Raw genomic sequence first — 25807 nt, 5'->3', positions numbered from 1 at the left:
ACCATTGATTACTTCGGTGGATTTTTGTTAGAATGATTTTCAATTGTTGTTACAGGAAAAAGATGTATAGCAATTATCCTCTACTGGAAAGCAAGTACAAAGACTTGCCAATAGAAGATGGGTTTTGTTGCTTCCTACTTCTTGGCATTTTGTTGTGGTTCGTACTGTGGCACCATTGTCAGTCTCTCCCCTCATATGTATATATACACACACACATGCACATTACACAGTTCAAGAAAAATACCTACTAAATAAAGCCAGGACTTTGGTTGCTGATGGAATCCACCAGGTACATTTCACCATAGGTGGAAACTCTTCAGGTTTTGCAGGAAACAGGCGTAAAGAAATAAATTGCAGTAACCTGTCCACCAGCTGCTTGAACCTCTTCTGTGAAATCCTAAACCAAACATACTCCATTTACTCTCATGTGATTGCTGTCCACACTAGAGTTTATAGTATCAAAGTTCAATGCTATTTTATAAAAAAACCCATGCTTTTATCCTATACATAAAACAAAATTCCAAATATAAAGTTGAGAAGTATGCTTTTAAACATTGGCACATAGAAATGCTCTTTGGTGCATGACTAACTATGCTTTTTAATGTCTGTGATTTAAATAAGAAGCAATAGAATCATTACTTGTTCTTGACTTTCAGTAAACAAAAAGAAAACAAAAATCCTTAGCTATATCACTCAATCTGAATACAGAGGAAGTCTCAATTTTTTATTTTGAGATGCTCAGTCCTATTGAATAAAAGTGGAAAGTACTTCATACGCTAGTGACAAGTGCACATTTTGAATAATATGCTGCACCACTTCCATAATATCAAAACAACACACATATATGTAGACATATTAAAGCATCCTTTTCTAAATAAGAGTTCTCCTATTCATAGAATCATAGAACATCCTGAGTTGGAAGGGACCCACAAGGATCAGAGTCCAACTCCTGCCCCTGCATATGACAACCCCACAGTTCACACCATGTGTCTGAGGGCGTTGTCCAGTCTCTTACTGAACACTGTCAGGCTTGGGGCTGTGACGCCTCCCTGGGGAGCCTGTTCCAGTGCTCCACCACCCTCTGGGTGAAGAACCTTTTCCTAATGTCCAACCTAAACCTCCCCTGGCACATCTTCCTGCCATTCCCTCGGGTTCTGTCACTGGTCACCAGAGAGATCAGCACCTGCCCCTTCTCCTCCCCTTGTGAGGCAACTATGGACCGCCATGAGGTCTCCCCTTAGACTCCTCCAGGCTGAACAAACCAAGCAACTTTATTTTAACAGTTCAGATTTTTAATACATGTTTTAAGAACAAAACCATCAATATGCCTATTGCGTCATTAACCAAGAGAGCAAACCTTTTTTGTAAACACCAATTCAAATGAAATAATGTATCACTACAATTTTAAGCAAATCTAGACATATTACAGAGTGGGAAGACAGAAACATAATTTGCATTCTTGCAGAGAAGAAAATCCTTTATTAACAGATTCCCTAGGAGATAAGGGAATTTTGAATATGGCCATTCAAACTTTTTTTTAACCCAGACTGAACTTATTGCACAGCCATTATAAAGAAAACAACCTGCATACCAACTTGAAAGCCATTCTTTGGGCAGTTATCCCCGTATGACTTTATTAGTGAGGTCCTATAAGAGTTACCTCAATCAATGGCAAATCTAATGCCCTAACTACCACCTCTCATCACCTTCTTTACACTACGAAGGAGGGACTCCATTTCATTTGAGGTTTTCATACAATACAGTAAGGTTACAGTGTCTTTTGCAAATTATGCAAGATAAAGCTTTATTTAAACAAAGATTGTAAAGATGTTTGTATTAGTAATACTGTTTAAACATGTATCTAAAAAAATCACATACATAAGTTATTCAGCATGTCTTATGGAAAAATAATTTACATAAGTTCTTTTGCAATCAAGGCTTTTTTGCTTATCCAATTTTAATACATTATATAGTTTGAATCTATAAATCAGTATCACTTAGTGGACTATGTCCAAATGTACTTAGAAAACAACAACAACAAAAAAAATCTCTTCAGTCAACTAAATTAACTTTCATATAACTTACAAAACAGTAAGCATCAAAAGAAATATAGTAACAATTGTAAACCCAGAAATGGAATTTTTAATTTTATTTATTGATTTATTTTACTTTTTAGACCAGTGCACAAGGAAATGATGGTCCGCTTCTGTTAAGGCTGCTATCTGTCTTAGCAAGTGAGCATAGATGACATAAGTAGAAGTGTTACTAAATTGAGGATTCTGAAAAAGATTAGAAAAATGTGTTAGGTTAATAAACTGCATAAAGCGAAAAAAGTCATTAGGATTTTTTTCTTATGTTTGTTGTTGCCAATACAATTATGCAGGAAAGGAATTCACAAAATTGCTGTGACAGTGGTAAAACTAGGAAAAAATTATGTGCATCTTCTATTCAAATAAAAAATACATAACTTCTATATTGTAGAAATATGATTTTCTTTTTTTTTGTTTCAAAAGAAAGCCCACAGGTACTGAAGGCAGTACTCAATGTATTTTTCTGGATTATCATTTACTATGTAGCATATAAATTAGACTCATCTGAGCAATGCGCTTTCTATCTCAGTAATACGGATTCTCATAGTTCCTGTCTTCCCACACATCAATCCAAACTTATTTTCCCTCTTGCATATGAGTTCACGCATTCCCCCTTTTCAGCGGGATATACTGCTTATAATTCACAGCTAGCATACCATCCCAGAGACGAAAACTATTGTCTCAAAAAATTAAATTACCATCTGATCTTCTCATACAACAGTAGAAATCTCTCCTTCTGTGCAGAGGTGTTACCTACACTGGCAAAATTTAAAGGGGAAATTTGCTACAAACGCAAATCAACTATAGTATCAAAGGTAATAGTCTAACACAGACAGAAATCAATGTCGCCAGACTGGACAGAGTCAGCTGGATAAAATGCAACACCAGAGAAAGTTACAGCAATATCAAAAAGTGCATACTTCAACTTTCTGGAAAGATCAGAGTTACGGCATACCAAAAAAGCAAATCTGGGAATAAGGAAGAAATAAGAACAAATAATCTGCTAAAGCATTTGTTCTTTCAACCCACAAAATTATAGGAAACAATTACATGTCTGTTAGTTCATAGTTCCAATCTATCCAACTTTTCCCCATCAACTATTTTCCATTAAGCTCCCATTCCCATCATGCATACCCTGCATTTCTTCCATATTTTAATATGGAACATTCTTATAACAGCAAGTTAAATATGAAGTATCTCACCTATACAAAGTATCGTTTGCATAGTATACTGGTTTATAGATTATAAGTTAAGTAGATATATACGTAAATAAAAATACTGTATTTTTCTTACCTGTAAAAGTATACAGTATGCTCTAAGATCATCTTTTGTTCGTGGCCTATGAATGAATGAAACAATAAGCAGAACCATACATATACGTCATGTACGCACATTAAGAGTCCTGAAATCACGCACCTTATGATTTAACTTTGCTTTGCCAACACGTGTTGAATACCATATTTAAGGACCTTCACTGTTCTCAGAAACTGAAAAGGACACTCAGGGTTTCTGACTACTCTCTAAAGGCAGTAGGCTATTTTAGCATCTTTTGTGGCATAAAACAAGAGAGAAGCGGGGGGTTGAAAAAACCCAAAAACTAAAAAAGGTCAATTGAATGGTAAGAGGTGTTCCAAAGAGGGAAGTCTTTGCTGTTGTCTGTCTCAGGTGACACCACAGAAGAGTTTGTTTGCCCCATCTTAGATATTTCCTGCCAGAATTCTCCATACTCTTCTACCACTGCAGTCTCTGTACTTCTTGCTGTTTATCTGCCTTGAGGCTTCCACATAACCACAAACACACATGCAGCAACAGCACAGAAAAGGTAGTATAAGGTGGAGAAAGGAATAGCCAAGGGCTGGGTCACAGGTGAGTCACAACAAGGTGCTGCCTTTTGCTGTACCTTTTGGTGAATCAAACTATGCATTCTCACTTCTATTACTTCTTGCTAAAAAGTTGTCTTGTCCAAACCTCCTGTCTTTGGGCTATCCCTTTCTGCATCCTGCACAGCCCTTTCTGTGCTGTTGCCACACATGAATGGTATAGTGAAGTAAACTTAGGATCAAGAAATTACCTAGGTTAAAACATCCTGGTTGCTGTTGGGGAGTGGCCAGGGAGAATGTGTTTTACTCTAAATAAATTCCTTAATTCATCTTGCAGTTCAGATGCCCAAAAGACTACCCTGGCAATAAGCAGCTGAGATTTTGTGGAGGAATGTATGGATGGGTGTGGGTCTGCCTCTCAGAGGTTCAGTGTCAGCTTACAGAGTTCAATAGATATATTTCAGCAGATTTGCCTGCCAAAAGGAAACAAGTTCTTATGAATCAGATAAGTTGTATCAGACCATTCTATTTCTTTGGCTAAAACAATACAGACAAAAAGTATATCAGTTATAAGTGCTGGCACAGCACTAATGCAAACATTTATTATAATTACCCTTTCCATTCTTGTAGCAGACCATTAATTATCCCTTTTAGGACTGACTTCTGAACATCTTGAGGCTATGGAAAAAGGAGAGGAAAAATCATATCTGATGTAATTATACATATTCTAGACAAGATATTGTACAAACAAGCAAGTTTGTTTTACTTGTGATTCAAGGCAGCTAAAAAATCTTTGTGTTATGATGCTGAGCTCCTAAGTATCTTTCCTCATAGACTATTAGCTAAGTCCTGGAGTTGTGGCAATGGTGGCTTTTAATGCTTTAAACAACTTAAAAGCTGTAAATATAATTTCTAAATTACTCCCGTCCTTTGTTAACTAGGCACAGTACCTACTTTTTGCTGTCTCCATCGTCAAATTATCCTTATTTCCCACCATGCAGTTTACGATCCCATTCATGTCGTATCTTGCAAGCGGCCTTTGAGATCTGCCACAGCATAAACTGTGCAGTACTAGTAGCAAAAATTTCCTCTTCTTTTACTAGGGCAGTTTTCATGACTCTATGGCAAATCTCATGGGACCATTTTAAGTATGTTTTGAGAGATTCTTCAGAAATCACGCCAATCTGAGAAAAACTTTTGGTATAAATTGCTTCTTGGCTGAAATAATTGTTACAATGTTTTAAAACATGAATGCTTCTACTTACAGTATTTAATAAGGCATCATAGACAATGTTCACAAATTTCTCATTGATTCCAGAGTCCTCAATGGTATTAAATGGAGAACTGGTATCTTTCTGCAAGTTAAATAATACATGAAACATTTTGGTTTTGGAATGTTTTGAATCTTTTAGCTGTCTTTGAAAATAAAAGTTTAACAGCAAGTTTGAACAAAAGACATACAGATATAACTACTTATTTTTCTTATCAGAACACAAGAATCTAAGTTGTTTTTATTAATATGGGAAAGATGAAGTTAAACAATAATAATCCTACACATTGGCAATATTCATGTAACACCATCACCTTGTTATTCTATTTTTAAAATGTCAGAGGATTGCAAATAATTAATTACATTGAATTTTCATCTTTGTTGTCGATCCATCATTGGACAAGCACAACAAAATCATAGGCATTCGACATTTGTTAAGTAACTAAAAGTCACAGGTTATTTTCTCTATGTTCAGGCCCTACTGTCCATATTAAATATCATGAGCACATTTTGCCCTCTAATAGGCAGGAAATACTAGTTTAGCATTAATTCAGATAGTTTTCATACACAAATATAATCTTTCCCACAGAAACATGCCATCACAAGATCAGAACAGCTATACTACTTGAGCCCATATCACATGGGGTTTTTTTTGGGACAGGGAATTTCTGTTTCCAGATTTGCCCGGGTCTCCATATTTGCTGCATTAGCTTGCATGTTTTTTAACTGTAGTTTATGCAGAAATTCATACGCAGTCATAGTCTCACAAACCAAATACGTACACTTGAAATATAGTTGCCTAAGCTGGAGTGAATAAATCAATGCAACAGCAGATTGCCTACCAGAGGCAGGTGGGAACATGACAAAATGATCTTAGTGGCCTTGAGTGACTAGCTGCAAGCCTTTAACTAATGTTTTCGTAAACACTTTGAAGACACAAAGCACTGTAAGAGCTAAATAGTATTATGAATTATTTTCTACCTTAAATGAAGCATTTATCTCCATGAAAGAATCAAATGTTGTAGAATAAAAATCATGTACAGCCTTCCAATCTCCTGATGACTTAGCCTTTTCCACATCATCCCTAGAAAGAATATATTAAAATATTGGTAATATAGAGGTCCAATCTTCCCAACCACTTAAACTGTAGTCTGCACTGTAACTCTAAGCTTTCCTCACTAAGAATGCTTAGAAGACAGACAAGTATAATATCAGTACCTAACATCCTCCTTGTCATTTAAAGATCATGGTATTACAAGAGAACAAAGGCACAGTTTGTGTTTGATCTGCCTGAGCGATATCTCTTTTCAAAATTTTAATTCATGGTGTCACAGTTCAGTATGCTAAGACAAATAATTAGCAAAACAGAATTACGCTGAAGATACACTGACAAGATAAAATTTCTGAGACTAATTTATTTAAGTATTCAGGCTCCTAAACTAATCAAATTCATTATCATTCATACAAAATTTTAGTTTTCTTCAAACTTTTAAAATAAAACTTAATCTTTGTATGTGACTGTAAGCATTCCTTATGGGGACAACAAAACCTATGGATTTACTCTTAAAGAACTTTTAAGTATTGGACCTTAAAGTAAGTATCAACACCAAACCAAAACAAACCCCAGCCAACCTTTGATGCAGAATTTTATTTTAGCTATCTACAATGCTGGTGATACAAATCCCAGTTTTCTTCCCCCCACCTCCAGATAATTTCTTTGTACTAGATATTTTTTAAAAGTTTTTAGAGGGACATATCAAACATGTTAATGACTTTTTAATGCTTTACTTGAAAAAATAAAATTCCTGATAATGACATAATTAGGCAGTCAATATATACAAAAATCTGAATATGGAAAAAAATTTCAGCTCTTCAGATCACCTGAATACCAACAAAGGATCACATCTTGTCAAATTATCTTCTACATTTGTTTCCTTTTCACCAAATACACACACCGACTAATCGAAAAGCAATCATTTTCCTCACTGAATGCAGAAAATTTCAAACATGGAAAAGAACAATGAGGAGTATATGCTCATATATCTCTTGGAGCAACTGTGATTTTTTTTTTCCATCTGTTTGAAAAATAAAAGAATCAGGCTTCTTCCTAGGAATACTTGTCCGCATTTCCTGACCAAGATTAACCTACTGTAAAACACTCAAGGGTATTACAGCAGCATAATGTTGCTCTGTGGGTGCTAAGGCTAAAAAGAAAAAAGCCACATGTTCAATGAATTAGTAAATACCCTTTTAAGAACACATCCACTCTAAAGAAACAGTCTGCCAATATACGTTCCCGTATTGCAGGCAGAATCGTCTAGTGTAGACACACCTTATGCCGTTAGTTTTTCAACAAAGTTATGCTATTTCCTCAGAGGACAGTGTCAACATCATAACTTTTGGAATATAGCTACGTTAAGTAGAGAAAAAAAAAACGTTCTCTATTGCCTTATGCCCACAGTGAACCAAGCAAAGCCAGCAAAACTTTGTGGTGTAGACCTGCCATCAGGGAAATACAGTTAAAAACAATTCAGGTGGTTTCCCTGGAGACTTCTGCTAGCCTAGCTAAGCTGATCAAGCATTGTGTACGAAGTATCATAACAGTGCTGGAAGAAATCTCATGCAGATGCAGTTTTGATTAAGGGTCTGTACCTATCTAGAAAAGTAGAAATGGAACACAAGACGCTATTTCACATCAATTCTACTTTCATTCTAGCTAAATCAGAGTTACCAGGCAGCAGTATAAATATTGTCTGCACAGACTCCTTAATCTTAAAACTATTTTTACTTAGACAAACTTAAAAGCATTGTGACTCTCACAGAGAGGTGCCAGAATAGCTTTCACTTACACTGCTTAAAATTGTGGTGAGATAAGTGGCAAGAATACACGAAAAAAGAAGAAATAAGATTTGGCCATAAAACTAATATTGAAAATTAACAGTCTTCAACATACTGCACGAAGAAAGGTCATCTGCATTTTTAGCCAAAGCTAGAAATAGTGCAGTCCCCGTAATCATCAATCCAGGTCCTCAAATATGAGGTTATACATTTAAGCATCAGATGTGCAGTGTTACACACAAGCCTGAGAACACCCAGTATCTCAGTGGACAGGACACACCATAATTGGCAGCACAAACGAAATACCCAAGATTGAAAGGGATTTTCAAGCCTACAATAATCAATGCATATTATTTTCCAAAACTAAACATGCACTGAATGTCAGGAACCAAATTTTTATCTCTGAAGTACAAGCTTTAGGTCTTCTTGAACAGAACAACACTTCAAGGTAGAGGCAGTTTTTTGATAATTTTCACAGTACTAGTTATCAAGCCAACCACCACAATCAGTCTAACTACTACTGCTAGTCACTACTGCTTAGTGAACTGTTCCCTCATTTGAGATTAACAAAATCAAATGTATAAGTTAGGACAAAATGAAGAAAGCTCAAAGGAAGAAAGCACACTTCTAGAAATACTGGTGTGACTTACTCAAAATCTTTCACAGTTTTGGTTCGGACAGGAAGGGAAGGTTCAGGAGGAATTGGTGCTTTCAGTTCTTGGGGTAGTGTATCTATAGAGATGCGCTGCTTTTGTCGTACATCAAGGCAAATAGGTGGTAGGTCTCTCACTTATTTAAAAAAAAAAAGCAAAACCAAACAAAACCAACAATAAATACAATGCAATCATGTAAACAATAAACAGCTAGTAAAATACAGATATATAGGAACTAGGAAAAAAACCCAAACAAACAAACAACCAAAAAAACCCACCACCAAACCAAACTCGAGCTGTTTGTTTCTATGTCTTTAAACTCCTACTCATCCAAGTACTTTTCTTACCATGTGCTCATCCCAGACAGGATGGAAACTTCCACTAATTGAAGGGAAAGCAAAGCCTGTAAATAGAAAACTGTGTCCTGAGTTCATAACCAGGTCTTTGTGAACAAAGTGCTTCCTTCTGCCAAGGAGAAAAGGGAGAAAATTGTCTAGTCTGTCTCCTGTCTAAGGCCTTCTGAAAGATGGGAGTCTCTACTATTTTGTAAATGAACTGCTGGACGAAGTTGCAAACAAATTATTTGTCTATTACAAAACAAACAAACAAAAAAACCAAGACAGATTTTCACAATTGAACTGCTGGCATAGTACTGACACACAGACACAAAAAAGCTGGTGATTTGTATTGCAACTCATTAGGGAAAACAGAAAATATTATACTTACCTAAGATGCACTGGTATTACATCAGTAATAATGAACTGGTATACATACAGCAGCATTCACATAACACAAGAAAACCTCAAGCTCATATATAATTTCATTTTTAGAAATGAATACTGCAGAATTTTCATTAAATTTATTTGTAGCTGTAGATGCTCAACCTTCTGAACATTAACCCAAGTGCCTTCTAAAGTCTGATGCATAATGAAAGTGCTTATTCTGAATGTAACATCCACCTGAGCCTACGAGGAACTCAAGATAAGCAAGGTAGAACTTAATTTAAAAAAAACCAAAAAAGGTCAAAGGATGTAATGGAATCACAGAGTTACCCAGGGTGATCCTGTTATATCTGCTGTTTGAAAGAAAAACTGAGCAGTCCATTACTGGTAGCTGTTAGTCATGAAGAGTAGTGTTGTCCATTATTGTATTTACAATATATATTCTAAATATTGTAATATACAAACTACAACACTGGTGTTCCCTACATCTAAGAAAAATCTCAAGCACAACCACACCAAAGTCCAACTGTTTTCTGACGTACAAGGACAAGTCTTCAGTCAGTTTTCCTATACTGTGATTTTCAAGTTTTAGCTAGAGCTGACTGCGGATCATTACAGCCTCCTAAAAGAATCTCTTCGATAAATTAAATGGGAGATGTAAGTTTTCTGTCTTGCAGAGAGTTACTGCTGAAACGGTAACATCTTTAAATATTTCTTCTCAATAAGTTTGGCCGCCTACTCTTAAGTACAAATAGCAGTGCTTCAACAAGGTAATTCTGATCTACTCATTACTTCATATTTGATCTGAGAACATTGTATAGGGTTTATGTGGTAAGGTTTTGGCAGCAGGGGGGCCGTGGGGGTGGCCTCTGTGAGAGGAGAGTTGGGGCTGCCCCTCTGTCAGACACAGATAGCTCCAAACTGTTCCAAAGGACTGTACCGAATGGAAAAAGCCCACATTGGAGCCGCTCTTGATGAACCGCAACTCATGGGAAAGAGCCACATTGGAGAAGTTTGTGAAAGACGGTACCCATGGGAGAGACTCCATGCTGGAGCATGAGGAGGAAGCAGTAGCAGAGATGAAGTTTTATGAGTTGACCACAACCCCCATTCCTCACCCCCTGCACTGCTTGGGAGAAATGAGGTAAAGGAGTGGGGAACGAAGGAGCGAAGTTGAGCCTGGGAAGGAAGGGTGGGGGAGGGTGTTTCGATTTTTGTTTTTTCGTTTTATTGGCAAAAAGTTAATTTCCCCAAGTCTGGTTTGTCTGTGATGGTAATTGGAAAGTGGACTCTGTCTTTATTTCAGTCCATGAGCTTTTTCATTTTACTTTCTCCCTGTGTCCTGTTGAGGAGGGGGAGCGATAGAACAGCTTGGTGGGTGTCTGGCAGCTGGACAATGTAAACCCACCAAAAGCATGAAAAAACCCATTCCAATGCAGTATACACAAACATCCATTTTACTGACAGCATCCTCTCAAGTATCCTTAAAAAGCTTTTTTAGTCTGTTTTACACTGCATGTTTTAAAAAAAATATATTAATTATGATGCATGTTTGGGATAAAAGACACTGTATAAAATATGTCCTCAAAAGTCAAACATATTAAACTAAAATCCTTTATGAATTGGCTAAGAACCCTCTAAGCCTTTTTGCTACAATTCCAACAGGGTTGGGTTTTTTTGGTGTGTTTTTTTTTTCCCCCTCTTTTTTTTTTTTTTTTTTTAAATAACAAAATAGTATCACTGCTCTGCTGCCTACTCCATTTATCACAGCAGGGAAATAGATACTAACAAAATCCCCAAAACCCAAAGGAAGATTCTTTTCACTCATGCTAATGGCAGAGACACTGTCATTGTGACTTAACTCAGCCACCATTCATCAGACGATAATAGATCAGAGCTGCCCTCAGTCCCCTGAGGAGTATGACATCAATTATAGATATAGAACCTTGCCCACTCTCAAAGCTGGTATTTAAAGCTATTTAAAGAGAAGAGTAGTAATTTAAAAAACAAAGTGGACATATAGATACTAAATTAATTCAAGCCAAGGTGCCAAACAATCCTGCCTTGTAAGTGCTCTGCTGTTGCACATCATTCTCTGAAAGCAGGATGGACTGACTTAAAAGAAACTATTTTTGTACTCTGAGAAAGACAAGCCATTCTGTCTTCTCAATTTTAAAGGGATTAAACATTGAATTATAACCAGCTGAATACACTGAAATGAAGAAAATATTCTCTCCACATCTTTAAAAGAGGCAGCTGCTGACAGAAGCTGTTTCTCATTTCAGTAAATTGTGACTGCAGGTGCTAAGCTGGTAACTTGCGCCCTGTCAGTGATGCGATTTTCTTCAAAATATATGCAGCTTAAATTAGATATACTAACACTGAGTTTTAATAATAGCTTTAATAAATACTGTCAACTTCAGTATGTTTTGCCATAGTTCAAGTTTATTTGTAAATAGATTTATTTGCTCGTCTGACATTCGAACGTATTAATTAAGATCTGTCACTTGAGTTCCATTGAGGAGAAACTTGAAGCTTTATGTATTGAGTTGATAAGCCGCAATAACACCGTATTACAAGACAAGAAAAAGCAATCATTTCTGGCTGCTTGCCCGGTTACATCGAGTAAAAAGACTCAGCAATGCATGACTGCTTAGGGAATGATCAAAAACTTTGAGGAAGAAAATCTCATTGATACAAAGCGGAATTGACTAGTACAAGGAAATTTAGAGTGAATGAATTTAGAAAAGCAGTTATTTTCACAGTGACCAACACAGCTACTGGCAGATAAAATTTTTCAAAGAAGGTAAAGCAAACGAATCTTACTCGTATTTGTAACATTATAAAAGAACTAGAACAATCTAGTTCATACATAGATTTCATAACAGATCATTGTTGTGTTAGAAGACTTGTTATATAAATTCAATCCCTGTGGCAGCTAAATAGCAAACAAACATCATTCTAGTTCTCATGCTGTATTTACCAGCATTACCTTCTCCATACTTTTGTTTTTCAACAAAATTAACATTCTTTGAACGCAAGCCTAAAATATTACCAGTATATGCACATATATATATATACATATTCAGAAAGATATCAGTTGTATAGATAAACTGAAAAAATCCACCAAGCATCATTCTCAAATTCCAGAATAGCAAAAGAAGCATTTTTAACCGAGAAGTCTGTTGCAATGATTATTTCTTCCGTAGAACACACATACCTCCTCAAAAAATTTCAAGTGCACCTCTGACTGTTAGAAAAAAATAATCTGATTTTATATAGGCAGGTTACCCTGATCCTGAAGTTACCAGAACATCTGCTCAATTTTACACATCGAGCTCAATTGCAATAATATGGCCTTGACTATAATGAATATTGCCATGCATTAGTGCGGTGAAAATTAACAACTAAGTAATTAAGAGGCAGTAATCACAACTGGGACAATATCACGTGCAACGAGAACTGGGGGCACTTCAGGTTGAAAGAAAAAAAAAGAGAGGGGTGGATTTCCTGTTTACTGAAATCAGTTCTGCAAAAGGGTACTGTATTTTTCACATTGCTTGCCCCAATACTAGATTTAATTTTACTTTGTCCTAAATTTTATTAAGCAGCAGGCTTTCATATCATAAGATTGTATTAAGCAACTGTTTGGACAGAGGCTGGACAGGAAACACTTAAGGCCTAAATAATGAAAAACAGTAGCTTGGAATCTATGAATCAGCTGCATGCATGTTGCTGCTAAAAAGGCCAGCAGCCGAGCAGTGAATATTGCCAACAGGTCACTTTCAGCTTCTGAGGAAAATAATGTTACCTTGGAAAGGTAAAACATTTTATTTCTCCGAGGACTTTCCAAAAATGTTGCCATTGTTTACATACACTTCACATACAAAGGCTTTTCTTCAAAAATAAGTAGGTGAGAGCAATGGCCACCTGAAGGTTGTTCTTCCAGCTTCGTTAGCTCAACCTTACAGCACTTTGAGAATCACCAGAGCTCTGACCTGCTTTGCAGAATCTTCTTTCTGCCTTACTCCAAGCATTTCCCTGAAGAACACCACTTCTACCTAAACTCCGGTAAGTTATGCAGCAGTGGAAGAATTCTTCACTGGCCACCCTCAGCCACCTTTATTTTCTTTGTGTAGCACAAAGCGACTTGAGCATAGTACCAAATCCTGCCTGAGCCACCATTTACACATAATTGCCTTTTGTGTTTCAGTGATTGCCTTTTTTTTTTTTTTAAGTGGAAAGCACCTCCTTAAACCATAACAAAAATTGCTAAAAAGAGAGGAAAAAAAAAAAGCCTAGCATTGACTTTTGCAGTATAGCTAGCAAGGATATGAAGATTATATTAGTAAGGATCCAATCCTATAAAGTATAAGCCACCTTTTTTCTGCACAACTTTGAAATTGACAATCCCTGTCCACAGTTTTCTTTCAAACTTGCACTGCTGAGATCTCTCAATTAACGCAGTCTCTTTCTCTCTAGCTTCGAACTCATTGAGTGCTATCGGATTAAGAGAACCACAGAACAATAATGCTGAGAGGGACCTGCTCAGACGCGAGATCAATGCAAACCTGACAAATGTACAACCTTTTCCCTAAAGTGCCAAATTACTGAAATTCCATAACCTAGCCCAAAAATCTAATAAAAAATTCAAGTCTAGCCACAATGTCATGTCATCAGGCTTCACGATTCTAGCCTGCCATGCTGAATACGCAGCTCCACTTTCTATCTTTTCAGCAATTATCAGTACCTCATCATACCACAACAACCTTCCTTCTCTCCTTTAAGGCTCTTCAGAACTTACCAATCTTTGCCTGCGAATTTTATTTTGCGTCACCACTAGCCTTCATGTTCACTGAAAAAGAGCAACTCTCAGCAACTGTCTCCCTTAAAAGCCTTGCGCTTGCCTCATCCCTGCCATACTTCAGATGGCAATAGAAAAATCTTCTCCACAAAGTTCTGACACAATTTCTAGAGAAACTGCCATCTGACTGCAGTTAGACAAACAGTATCTGCAGATGGATGACTGAATCTGTAACTTTCTTTAAAACTTCAGATGATTATTTCATCCTGCATGTCTATTTTTCTTATTCAACTCGTCTCTGACACAACCTCTGCAGAGGGTAGACTATCATATATATTACTGCCTGCACAATGTACAGCACAGCACAATTAAGGAGATCTAGATTTTGCGGCACTACCACACTACAAATATTGGCAGAACACTGAGCACCATCTTAAATTGGTAATTAAGAAACACCGGGCTTTTATTCTCTTACCATTTTTGATGTTGGGTATAACAAGTTGCGTAGGTGAATTTCTGTTTCCGATGCCTTCTTTCTTTTGGTTGATAGTTGTGATGAAACTGCTGAAAGTGGAAAACTGATTTTTGGCTCCTCTCTCCAGCCCCTGTAATTAAGATGACAGCATGCTATAAAGGCCTAATATATTACTGCAAGAGTAATCTTACTCATGAGGTATTACACAGAATACTTAAATGTCTTTATTTTGAAATCAGACGGGTAATACCTAAATAAGTCAGAAATAATGATTCTACACATTTGTTTCAAATTGAATCAGGAGAGATGCCATAAAATTCCTTTCCACTACATTCAAAAACTCATCTACTAATTTGCAGGATATGAAGGTATCCTTGGATTACTGTGAAGAAAACACAATACTATTAGAATGCTTTCAACAATATTCTAACTTCCAGTATTGTAATTTCTAACTACTTTCATATTCCTCACTACATCCAGCTCACTTTAAACAGATAAAGGGTAACATTTTCCTTTTTTTCCAAATAATCCTAATATAATTCAAGTAGTTTAGAGGAACTTCCCACGACTTGAAATGTGGGACCAAAAATTCTATGAGAGGTAACTTACTAACAAAATTTAAATACTGACTACCTGTGTAAAACCCCCTAGTGATTCAAAATCATCAGCATCAGCTGCCACTGAAGAAAGACTAGCCAACAAACATTTGTTAACACCATTTGGATAAACCTGCTTGAGTTTGTGCTGCCACCAAGGAGTCTGCACAAGCCCTTGATAAGAAATGTTGAGCACTAATGCGTTTTAACAGTGAACACAAGAGAAATCACACAACAGACTTCCAGAGGATTGCACCAATCAGTCTGTTTGACACCACAAGTGCTATTATATATAATTATTTACCCTGGAGAACTGGCAAAGCATGGGTGGGTTAAGGGGCTTGCCCAAGATGACAGAAGTCACTTGATAGAGATTTTCATTTCCATCTCAGCTCCAAATCATCAGTTGATATTAGGCAAAGGTAGATCAACTAAAAAAAAAAAAATACACACTCTCCCTACATAACACAATTTTCAGCCTCACCTTAACCTAAAGATTCATTTGTTTAATATCTGGTATTTGAGCTTTCAATTATTAACAGAAAAAAATGCAAATCAAAACAGTAATTCCCCAAATGAGAATAAGAGTTCTAGAATAATTAACGTAATAACCTATCTTTTTTTTAAACCATACATTTCCCTTTCCCCTTAAGAGTAGTAAATTTGGACTACGACATGCAGCCAGAGTTCTGAGGAAAGCACTTCACTTCCACCACAACATCCTGAAATACCATCAGGAGGGTAATAACACAGCTCATAAACCTGCCGTGCCACAGTGTACACAAGCTGGTACGCTGTCAGGAATTTAAAATAACTGTGGCACAAACAGCCGTTTTTCCGTGGCTTATAACTCAGCAAATTATTAATTTGAACAATCAGTAGGACTTCTGGCTTGAAAATACCAAGCTTCAATTTCTAGCTCCAAATTCCTTGTATGCAACAAACATTCAGACACAAAATTTAGTCACCATTATAATTTTGACATTAACTTTTTATTTTATTCTATAAATATATCATTTGAAATATCACTAAGATGCTTCTTAAAAATCACCTGGCACATGACTGGAAAAAAAACCAACCCTGAACAAACATGCAAAGACATTATTGACTGAAAAGTGACTTTTAAACAAATCTAGATCTGAGGTTAATCTGCTGTGTCACAAAATGTATGTTCTAGGTCGAAAACCCCTGGAGCCTGGACTTGTCTAATTATGATTAATAGGGAATAGATATCATAGACAATTGACAAGAGGAGCTTTTACGAAACAGACTATTGTAACAGCCTTTTTGACTGACTCAGCTATCTAGATTTTACTCCAGCCATACCACTGCGATATTATAGTTGAACAATTATTTTAAAAGGTTCTTAATGCTGCCTCCCTCAGCAGTGACCAGAAAGAACAAAAATTGCACGCGCTATTTAACTCCATTATCCTGCTCCAAGTGCAGTTCCAACAATATTAGACAAAAGTATGGACAAAGGCTTTACTGGGAAGCCCCGGAGGGATACTGGGAAACCACATGCTCATTAATGAGGATCTCTGACATCTCCTGGGAGAGTAATCTAGGACAAGTGTACAGCGCAAGTGTCATACTTACAAAATTTTGTAGGAGGTCAGTGAACCTCTAGAGCCCAAGACCCTACACACATGCTGCCAGCAGAAAACTGAATCCGATGTAAAGAATGAGTGTGCTTAGAGGGAGTAAATGGATCAAAGTAATCTTTAATCCTCTTTTTAAAGAGCATTTTAATAACTCACAACTCTGCTGGATTCTTAGTGGAAGCTTTCCAAAGCATTAAGCCCTCCATAAGACTAGAGAGGTACTAGCATTATACTTTATAAATCTATGTTTTCCATTATTGAAGTTAAATTAGATGGCGAAAATAAGTCAAACTGTTTACAAAGAGCACATACAGAGTGCTTTCTAGGAAGAGGCAAAAAGCAATCTACAAGACTCATGAAAATCTTGCTCTTTAGCCCCAACATAACTCATTCAAGACCCATATGCATGTGGCAAGCAAAGGCCAGTGAGGAGTAGAAGGGTTTTTCTCCCCGTGGAAGAAGACATGGAGAACAGATTACCTAAAGGCAGCTGTCAATGCAACAGTCTATGCAAGAAGTAGGATTTTCCCTTCCATTCATATCTTGAAAGGTATAACATAGGACTGATTTTGCTTTACAGAAGCCTCTACTTGTTCCTGCTTAGAAGTTATTTAGCTTCTCATGAGTTTCTTTTCAGAATCTGAACACTGACCTCCAAACCACCACCCTTTATGCATTATTTCCAATCACCATGTGGCCCATAAAAAAAAAAGCCTGCACTCCTTGCAGGATGATGTTGTTTCATTCATGGACTAAATTAATCACCACAGCTTTCCTTAGAAATAAAAGAAACAAAAAAGGTAACAACAACAACAAAGTAATCATTCTTCCACAATTCCACATGGCCCTTGGCTTGGAAAATCCACAATATGAATGACAACATCAATAGTGACATAACTCCTTTATTCCAACTTGCAGCCAGCTTAAACTCCAGATGAGACATCTTTCATGCACATGCTCTTAGGAGAAAAAGGATACCACGGTTATCTATTGACTTACTAAAATTCTGACCTTTTCCACAGCCATTGTGGAAAATGAAAACTGTTTAAAGTATGTGTCACTGCATGTTGCCTTCAAGGAACCTCTAGTCATGCCACACCGGTTGCACAAATCTATGGTGGGTATTTAGCGGACTGAAGAAAATGTCAACTACACAAAATTCGGGGAGATGTTATGAGACAAGGATATCTGAGGGTCACTTCATGTAGAAACAAGGTATAGTATCTGTATCACCATAGTCATCATATGATGCCTATAAATTTAGAAATAATAAGCAGAGAGAATATGGAATTAAGGTTATCTGGAATAGCACTGTATTTGTATCAGATGTGTTTTTAAAGGAAGGGAATTTTAATGGGAAAAAACCCCATGAATAAGCAAAGGTCTTTTTAAAAAAGACAATTATTTCTCCCTTTTGTCATTATGTCATATTACAAACTCTTCTCCAGTTTAATGAAGAGGAAGTTGAGAACATACTTCTCTCTTTAAGTGTTTGAGTGTTAAGTAACTGTTATTTTCGGATGTTCAATCAGAACTTGTAATACAAGAACTTGTATTAAAATCACACTATATATGATGAATCTCACAACATACTTCACAAAGCCCTGGAATTAGATGTGTAGGTTGGTCAAAACTAGGGCTTAGCAGACCTGGAGTCCCATACCTTATTTATAGCAACTCATAAAGGTCTTGAAAAAGCATACCTGCATGCCCTGCTTGGTATATTTGGATCAACACTGCATTCTGTCACAAACAGAGGAATCTAAATTGATTACATCTGTAAACAAAACTCTGTCTGTAACATACTATTAAAACCCACATACGGCTCTTTGTAAATTCAAAATCCCACATGCATTTAACAAGCAATCACACCTAGCCAGATCTGAGCTCCTCTGTAGCAGGTCAACTTAGACAACTTGTTCCCATGGGCAACAGTTCCGAGGGGCATGTAGGATGCTGAGCTACGAACAAGTTATCCTGATTCTTTAAGGCAGTAGGAATTCTATGTGGCTGCCCAGCTGCACACATTTTTCATTAGCTGAGCTAAGCCTGGCACATTTTAGACCAGCACTTTTATCTTTATTCTAGGAGACTCGCATTTGGCATCCAACGTCTGAAGTGGAGATTTTCAGAGGTAAAAATAACTCCTGGGAACTTGTCCATTACAGACTTCTCCCACCAAAACTGTATTTGAATCACAAGAAGAAACACATTCTTTCACATTCAGACAGATTTGCAAAGCTGAAAGTCTTTCAGAGGATTGGAATATTGGAGGCAAAACACAAAATTGGCAGAATTGTTCCAAGGAGTTTGCAGTTTGCCTACGATTACTTCATTTAACATTACAATTATTTCATGACAGTCATAAACATTAGAGACTCAATCTTTTAAACTCAAGTTATGTAAAACGATAATTTCTAGGAAGTCAGACACTTATAAGAACTGTTGAATTAAAATCTCATAACTGTATTACTATAGGATTGGTAGAATTTTTGCTCTTTTGTTGGACTGAAGTTACAGCAAGCTTTAATGTTGAGCTACACAAGATATTCAAGTCGTGCCAGGAAAATCTTACATTTCGTAATATTGTGTGGTCAGCAGAAAGAAAATCATAACTCCAGTAAAACTAAAAATCGCAAACGAGTTTTCTGAAATGAAATTATTCTAGCAAATATCCTTCTCGCAGTTTTTTTTTTTTTTTACCCACGTTAACTCATTCAGCAATTATCAAAATGTTTTGTCATCTTTGCTTCAACACAATGTAAAAACCACAAACGACGTTTTAAGAAAAAGTTAAAAATACAGAAGTATTTTCCAGTTATCCCTCTTGCTATTAAGTGTATTAAGAGATTAAACCCTCCACCCCCGGCAACCCTTGACGAAGATTCACAATGCTGCAAACCCTCAGTCATGACTAACAGAAAAGAGCAGACCGTTGTAAAATGTTAAAGAACTATAAGTAGATGTAGAATTTATAGCTTCATTATGTCACTGCTTACAGATGCACATGTTATTTTTAAGAAACTTGAATGAAAGCCTCTCAACGGAAAAGAACATGAAAGGAAATTAACACGATGCTCCCCCCCCACCAAGAATAAAGCAGCAAACAGAGCAAACGACAGCGGGGACCGCAAGGAGGGTCCCGCTCCCCGGGGCCGGGCGGGCGCTGACGGTCGCCCGGTCCCGCCGGGGGCCGCGGGAGACCTACCCCGGCAGCCGCGCTAGATGCCGACGGGATGGGCGGCAGTTTCTCTCGCTCCTTTTCTTTCTCGCCTTCTTCCTCCTCCTCTTCTTCATCCTCGCCGCCCTCCTGGGCTGACGAGGGCGCCGCGCTGCCCTGGTTCAGCTCCGCGCCCGGCGGGAGCCCCGCGCCGGGGCCGGGGGGCAGGTCGGCGGCAGCCGTGGCGGCCGGCGGGCTCTGCAGCGACATGGCCCCGCTCCCGGTCGCCCTGTGCGTCTCTCCCCACGGCAGCCCCTCGGCCGCCGCCGGCACCCGAGCCCCCGCGCCCTCCTCTTCTCTCCTCTCCCGTCGCTCCCGCGGAGCGCCCGCGGGCAGCCCCACCGCCGCCGCTCCGCTCCGGGCCGCCGCGGCAATGCAGCACCGCGCTGCTCCCGGGCGCTCAGACACCCCCGCACGGCGGGGCGGAGCGGAGCGCAGCCCAGCCGCCCCCGCCGCGGCCCCGGCGAGAAGGGGGAGAGCGGGACGCGGCGGAGCGGAGGCGGCCGGCGCCGCCAGACCCCGTTGCCCCCGCGCCACCTACAGACCGCGGGCAGCAGGGGGGGCCTCCGCCGCCATGTTGTTTATGGGCGGCTCATAGAAACGCGCTTGGCGACCGGGGGCGCCGCGCGGGGGCAGCGGAGGACACGGCTACGGAAACTCCGTAGCGCAGGAAAAGGCGCGGTGCCGGCCAGGCGGTGCCGGGCGTACGGGAATGGGGGCTGTGCGCCGCGCTTTGCGCAGCCGCGCTGCCCAGGGGCGAGCGCTGAGCGGCCGCCGCGGCCGAGATTCGCTCGGCGGAGCGGGGGTGGCGGGAGGGCGCTCCGCGGCACCCGGCTCCCGCACCCCCGTACCCCCGTGCAGCGATGCTTCTCCCGGCCGGCAGCTCCGGCCTTCCAGCGAAGTCGTACCCTCCGCGTCCCCGCGAGCGGGGAGCAGCCTCCTGCCGGGCTGCGGGGGCAGGCGCGGCAGGGGCATGGCGGCCAGTAAATACACGAGTAACAAGTATAAACTGCGGTGAAGGGACCTCGGGGCGGGTACCAGCACGGCAGTTCTGCTCCTCCTTCTCACGGGCCGGTGTTGCGTATTGCACCGCTGGCAGGGACTGTGCTGCTGGTGGCACCTCTCGCACCACCTGGTCGCCTCATGGTATCTTCAGCACGGCTTCAAGTCACACTCCAACGAGGAAAACACAGAAATGGGGTGTAAAAGCTCAGGGTTGTCTCTGTTGCACTGGCAAAGCCAGATCGGAGCTGCGGCCTCTGTGATGGAAGGTCTTGGCCCTTCATTTGGCCAGGTCTCGGGAAGCCAGAGGTCACACCTGCTGTCAGAGTGTCTATGTGGTAGCTCAGTCTTGCTAAGGCTTTGCAGTAATAATATGTTAAAAACTAAATCATCTTCAGAACACGTGCTATCCTCTTTCCTCCAAAATAAGACCTACCCCAGTAACATGATTCTTCAGGATTTTTGAGGATGCTTGAAATATAAGCCCTACTCCAAAAATAAGCCCTACTTACAGTTCATTAAAAAAGTCAATTTAAATAGTGTCCAGGCAGCTGTACATGTAAAAAAGTAAGCATCTTTTGGAGCAAAAATTGTATAAGACCCCGTCTTATTTTTGGGGAAACAGGGTATTTTGAACTGGTTGCAATACATCATCTAGACTAGCTGTAGTACAGCATTTGTCTGTGGGGTACAGACCTACAGGTTGGCTTGATATACAAAGGTATGGGAGTCCTTCCATGTACAAAGGGTGCTGCACTTTTGTATGCTCAGCTAGATAAAATTTCAGTCCTTCAAACCATCAGCTGCCAGATGAAATAAGCTGCTTTCAGACCACTCTAATTTTGTGTCTACAGAAGAATTCCCCTCCCAGCTTCGGGATCAAAAGAGTTTGAATAGCGTTACAGACTACTTGAAAAAAATTCTTCAGAATTGTTTTTCAGATGGAAGTAAGCCACGTGACAGTTTTTCTCAGCACTGGTGTTACACAAGTAGCTCCTGCAGGCTGGAGCTGTGGTAAAGATCTCTATAAGCTGCATAAAAGCAAGGGCATAATAGGTACTGCAGTGTTAATCTAACACGCTGAAAAATGCTTTCCCTTTTTGAAGGAACTGGCAGACCTGGAGTTTATTAGGTTTCATTAAGAAATCGCTTTGTCTCCTTACCAAGTTAAATATGAGAGCTGGTTTTCCAAAAAGTTTACTCCTCACTGTGCTTACTTCCAGTTGCTCTGAGTAGTTTGCATGAATAAGTAGCCTGCTGCACTTAAAGCCCCCCAAACACTCACTCATCTTTTTCCATTCTTTGCCAAGAAATAACATAATGATAGTAATTGCAACAACTTCAGTACAAGCAGCTATACACCCAGCGGCAGTCCCCGACGGGAAGTAATTGGCACAGCTGTTTTGTGGAGCTGTGCCGACTTGAAACATGGAAGGATCTGCTCCCTTGAGCCTGCAAAGAGAGATGAAGCAAAGGGAAATAGAACCGTAGGAAGGCAAGTATACAAGCAAACTCATAACGCCTTTTTTTTTTTAATTCCACTGAGCTCTAAAGGCCCGAGTTTCAATAGCTTTATTTCACAAAAAGCTAATGCAATGCCAAAGACATCAGTTTTTACTGTCCATAATGTCCTGTGCTCTTTGAAGCTGAAGTGTTCTGTTGAACTAAACTAATTCAGGTGAATATTTTGACCCCTGACAATTATGAAAATAGGCACGATAGTACTGTTAAAAAAAGTCTTCCTGTTTTTCTAAGAGAGTAAAAGGACCACATACTGAAGGAGAAGCAAGCACATTTTCCTACTTCTAACAACAGCAACATACGTCTGATGCCCAGGGTTTGTAACTGAAAGTATATCAGTATAATTCATAGATCCACAAGGCAGTCAAAGATTTAACCCCAGCTGGGAAAGGCATGTCTAAACTGGCTTTCAATTTGCTAGCATGGGTAGATGCTAGCTGGTGCAGCAGTGCTGGGTGTAATGAGGCAATATAAGTAGACCCTGCAATCATTTGTTGCCAAAGTGATAAACCAGAGTAGTGGGCAATGGAGCAGGCAGGAAACAAGATAAAGACAGTCTGTCTTCTAACAGGCAAGATTCGTGGGATATACAAAGTACAAAATTTTGCAAAACTAAGCAGAGGTATGCAACTTCCATATTACAAGACTTCAGGAATTTGTTGACCAGATGACCTGGGAGCCTTGTTTGCAGGCTTTTTGTGTGTATCACCTTCCATAATGTTTCAAGTTCTCACAATGCTTTTGCTTACTTCGGTGGTTACTTTTCCATCCTCAACTGTTATTATGTTCCTTCCTTTAACCTTCCAAAGACTCTTTCCTTGATTTTTTTAGTCTCTTCTGAGCTGCTTAAAAATCTTAAATCACACGGTGCCAGCTACTTCACAGTATTCTTTGGTGAGTGGAGGAAAGGTAAAGTTCAATCAAAAACTGTTGCTCATGCCAAGTATGTGCTGCCTGGGCCTACACATCCACCCTGGTTCCTGGATGAGTTTGCAGCCTGCGCTGGACCCCACGCTGGCATGCCATGCTGCTGGCTCAGACAAGCGTACATACACCGCAGTAACAGCCCTGAGTGACATGGGGGGACACGGGCGGTACGTGACCCTGAACGTATTTTCTTGTACTTACGGGAAAACGATCCTGCCTTATTAGGGTGTTGATCCTTTCAACCAGAAGAGGACCTTCTCAACAACTTATTTTAAAATTGTTCACAAATAGATTTCTTCTATTCAAAGAGCTTGAGTTGTCAGGAAGGGGAAAAAGTCGATAGCACATCTCTGTGCAATGACGTGGCCAGGCACAGACTGCCGCTAGGAATGACAGATGGAAGCAAATGAAATGCTAACATTTGTTCACAAATGATTAGTAAATGCTTACATGTAATAGATACACTTGCAGAAACTGGCATTTGGGAGTGATGCAGAAATGAAAAAAATAAAAAGGGCTAAATTCCCTGGCTAGTATTTTCATGACAAATAATTGAGTGTACCTCACACGTTCCTCTGCAGTCAGAAGTCAAAATGCAGCCATAGTGAAAATCAGCCCTGGCTTAATTCAGTAATATTAGGGATGGTTTGGGCCCATGATGGGTTTTTCCCTGGCCCTCAAATGCTTTACTAGTGTTTGCAATCAAAGAATATCAAAGATCTCTGGTGCAAACTGGCATTTCAGGAACTGAAGTGACCCATGTCCTTTAGAAAAGGTAAGCTGAATTTCCTGGTCAGTTGGTGATAACGCTGTCATCACACAGCTATACTGTGTCTCTCTTTTATTGAGTAGTACATACACTTCCCAGTATAAAATATTTGGACCGTTTAACAGATGTGTGCTTTGTCAGATGGACCCTGAGTGGGCACAAGGGGAAACACAGGATGACTGAAACATGGAAAGGGGAAGCAGAGGCTGGAGACAATCCATTTCCTCTCTATGGGAGTAGGAGAGAGATAAATGGTTGGGAGTTTTCCAACACAACAGGTTTTCAGCAAAACATTTCACTTTCAACAGAAAGACCTGATTCATTGAAATGGAAATGTTTTACAAAGAAGCATCTTTTTCTGTGACCTTTTAGCAGGATTCAGGCAAGATTCCACCAAAATCCACCTGTTAGTCTGCTGACTCAATTGGAAAGCTTGCCACACTTGCCATGTGAATCATCAAAATCAGGGACTGCATGGCTTCTGGACTCCTCGGCCAGCTAACTCCTGAGCTGCTCTACCCTCCTGTGCCACCCACCCACTTCACCCATTAGGGAAGATGGACGTTCCTGCCTGCCCACCAGTCGTGACTGTTCTGAGACTGCATAGCCTCAGAACTTGTAAGGGATGCCCCCAGTCTTGTCTGACCTCCCCTACTGGCAGCCATACATTTCCCTTGAAGTTGGACTAAGGTATAAATTTGGGGAATTTTGTCCTAAAGAATCCAAATGCTTGTGAATCCGTTTGCCATTGCTGACTAGTTAGGCCAATTATGTTTGTTATTTTTGCTGGGAATAGGAGATTATGTCAAACTTGAGCTTGCTTTACTCTTTCAGTCCCTGGATCCTGTGCCATCATCTGCAAGAGAGAAAAGCTCCCTCTTTTTCAGGAGCACATGTGCAAGGTGCACTCAAACTTTCCTGAGCTAAGTCCACACTATTTCCCCTGTGACTAACATTGAAGCAATCTATAGCTCTCATCCTTTGGCTGTGATCCAGTACTTGGAAAGCCCCTTTTCTTAAAGAGTTTATAAATATTTAGAAAAGTGTTGCAAAAAACTCCTCAGCTAATTCATCTGAGGCACTTACATGCAAGTTACCCAGCTGTTGTTTTGTCTTGGCAGATACTCAGTTGTATCTTTCTCTTTCACAAATGGTAAACTTTTGATTGAAGGTACCTCATCAGATGGGATATATCCTGCTTGGGCATTCCTAGTACAGAAAAGGAAGAGGTAATCAGCAGTTCTGTTTTATCTGCATCATTACATTTGCATTTTGGGTTTCTTGTCATCAGTGACTGGTGCAGTACAACATCTGTACCAGCTAACTGAAAAGGCTTGTGAACACTGGTGTCTAGGCAACAGCTGATTTTTTAGGTTAGTGATTAACTCTTTTTTATTTGCCTGAATAAGCTGAATATTATATTACCCCTTGCTGTGGAACAGGACCTTTGGGTTGAAAGACATCATTAGCCTCTATTTTAGAAACACTATGGCTAT

General features: G+C 39.5%; 1 protein-coding gene across 2 annotated transcripts in view; it reads right to left on the bottom strand.

Moving 5' to 3' along the window:
• The window catches only part of HECTD2 (HECT domain E3 ubiquitin protein ligase 2), a 40494-nt gene extending 19836 nt beyond the window's left edge, over positions 1–20658 (bottom strand). The window contains exons 1-9 of one of the 2 annotated variants that reach the window (XM_065639297.1): positions 20081–20658; positions 14673–14802; positions 8669–8807; positions 6162–6264; positions 5176–5265; positions 4524–4588; positions 3384–3429; positions 2170–2279; positions 249–397 (exon numbers count right to left, since the gene is read on the bottom strand). In XM_065639297.1, coding sequence (XP_065495369.1) covers positions 249–397; positions 2170–2279; positions 3384–3429; positions 4524–4588; positions 5176–5265; positions 6162–6264; positions 8669–8807; positions 14673–14802; positions 20081–20302 — 1054 coding nt within the window. In that variant the 5' untranslated portion in view covers positions 20303–20658. Of the gene's footprint in view, positions 1–248; positions 398–2169; positions 2280–2702; positions 2849–3383; positions 3430–4523; positions 4589–5175; positions 5266–6161; positions 6265–8668; positions 8808–14672; positions 14803–20080 lie in introns of those variants that run through there. The other variant, XM_065639298.1, reaches the window with a different exon arrangement.
• Positions 20659–25807: the final 5149 nt, after the last annotated feature.

This window comes from Caloenas nicobarica, chromosome 7 (assembly GCF_036013445.1).
Source record: "Caloenas nicobarica isolate bCalNic1 chromosome 7, bCalNic1.hap1, whole genome shotgun sequence".
In the NCBI taxonomy this organism is placed as follows: domain Eukaryota; kingdom Metazoa; phylum Chordata; class Aves; order Columbiformes; family Columbidae; genus Caloenas; species Caloenas nicobarica.
This window is presented reverse-complemented; position numbering and strand designations above follow the sequence as displayed.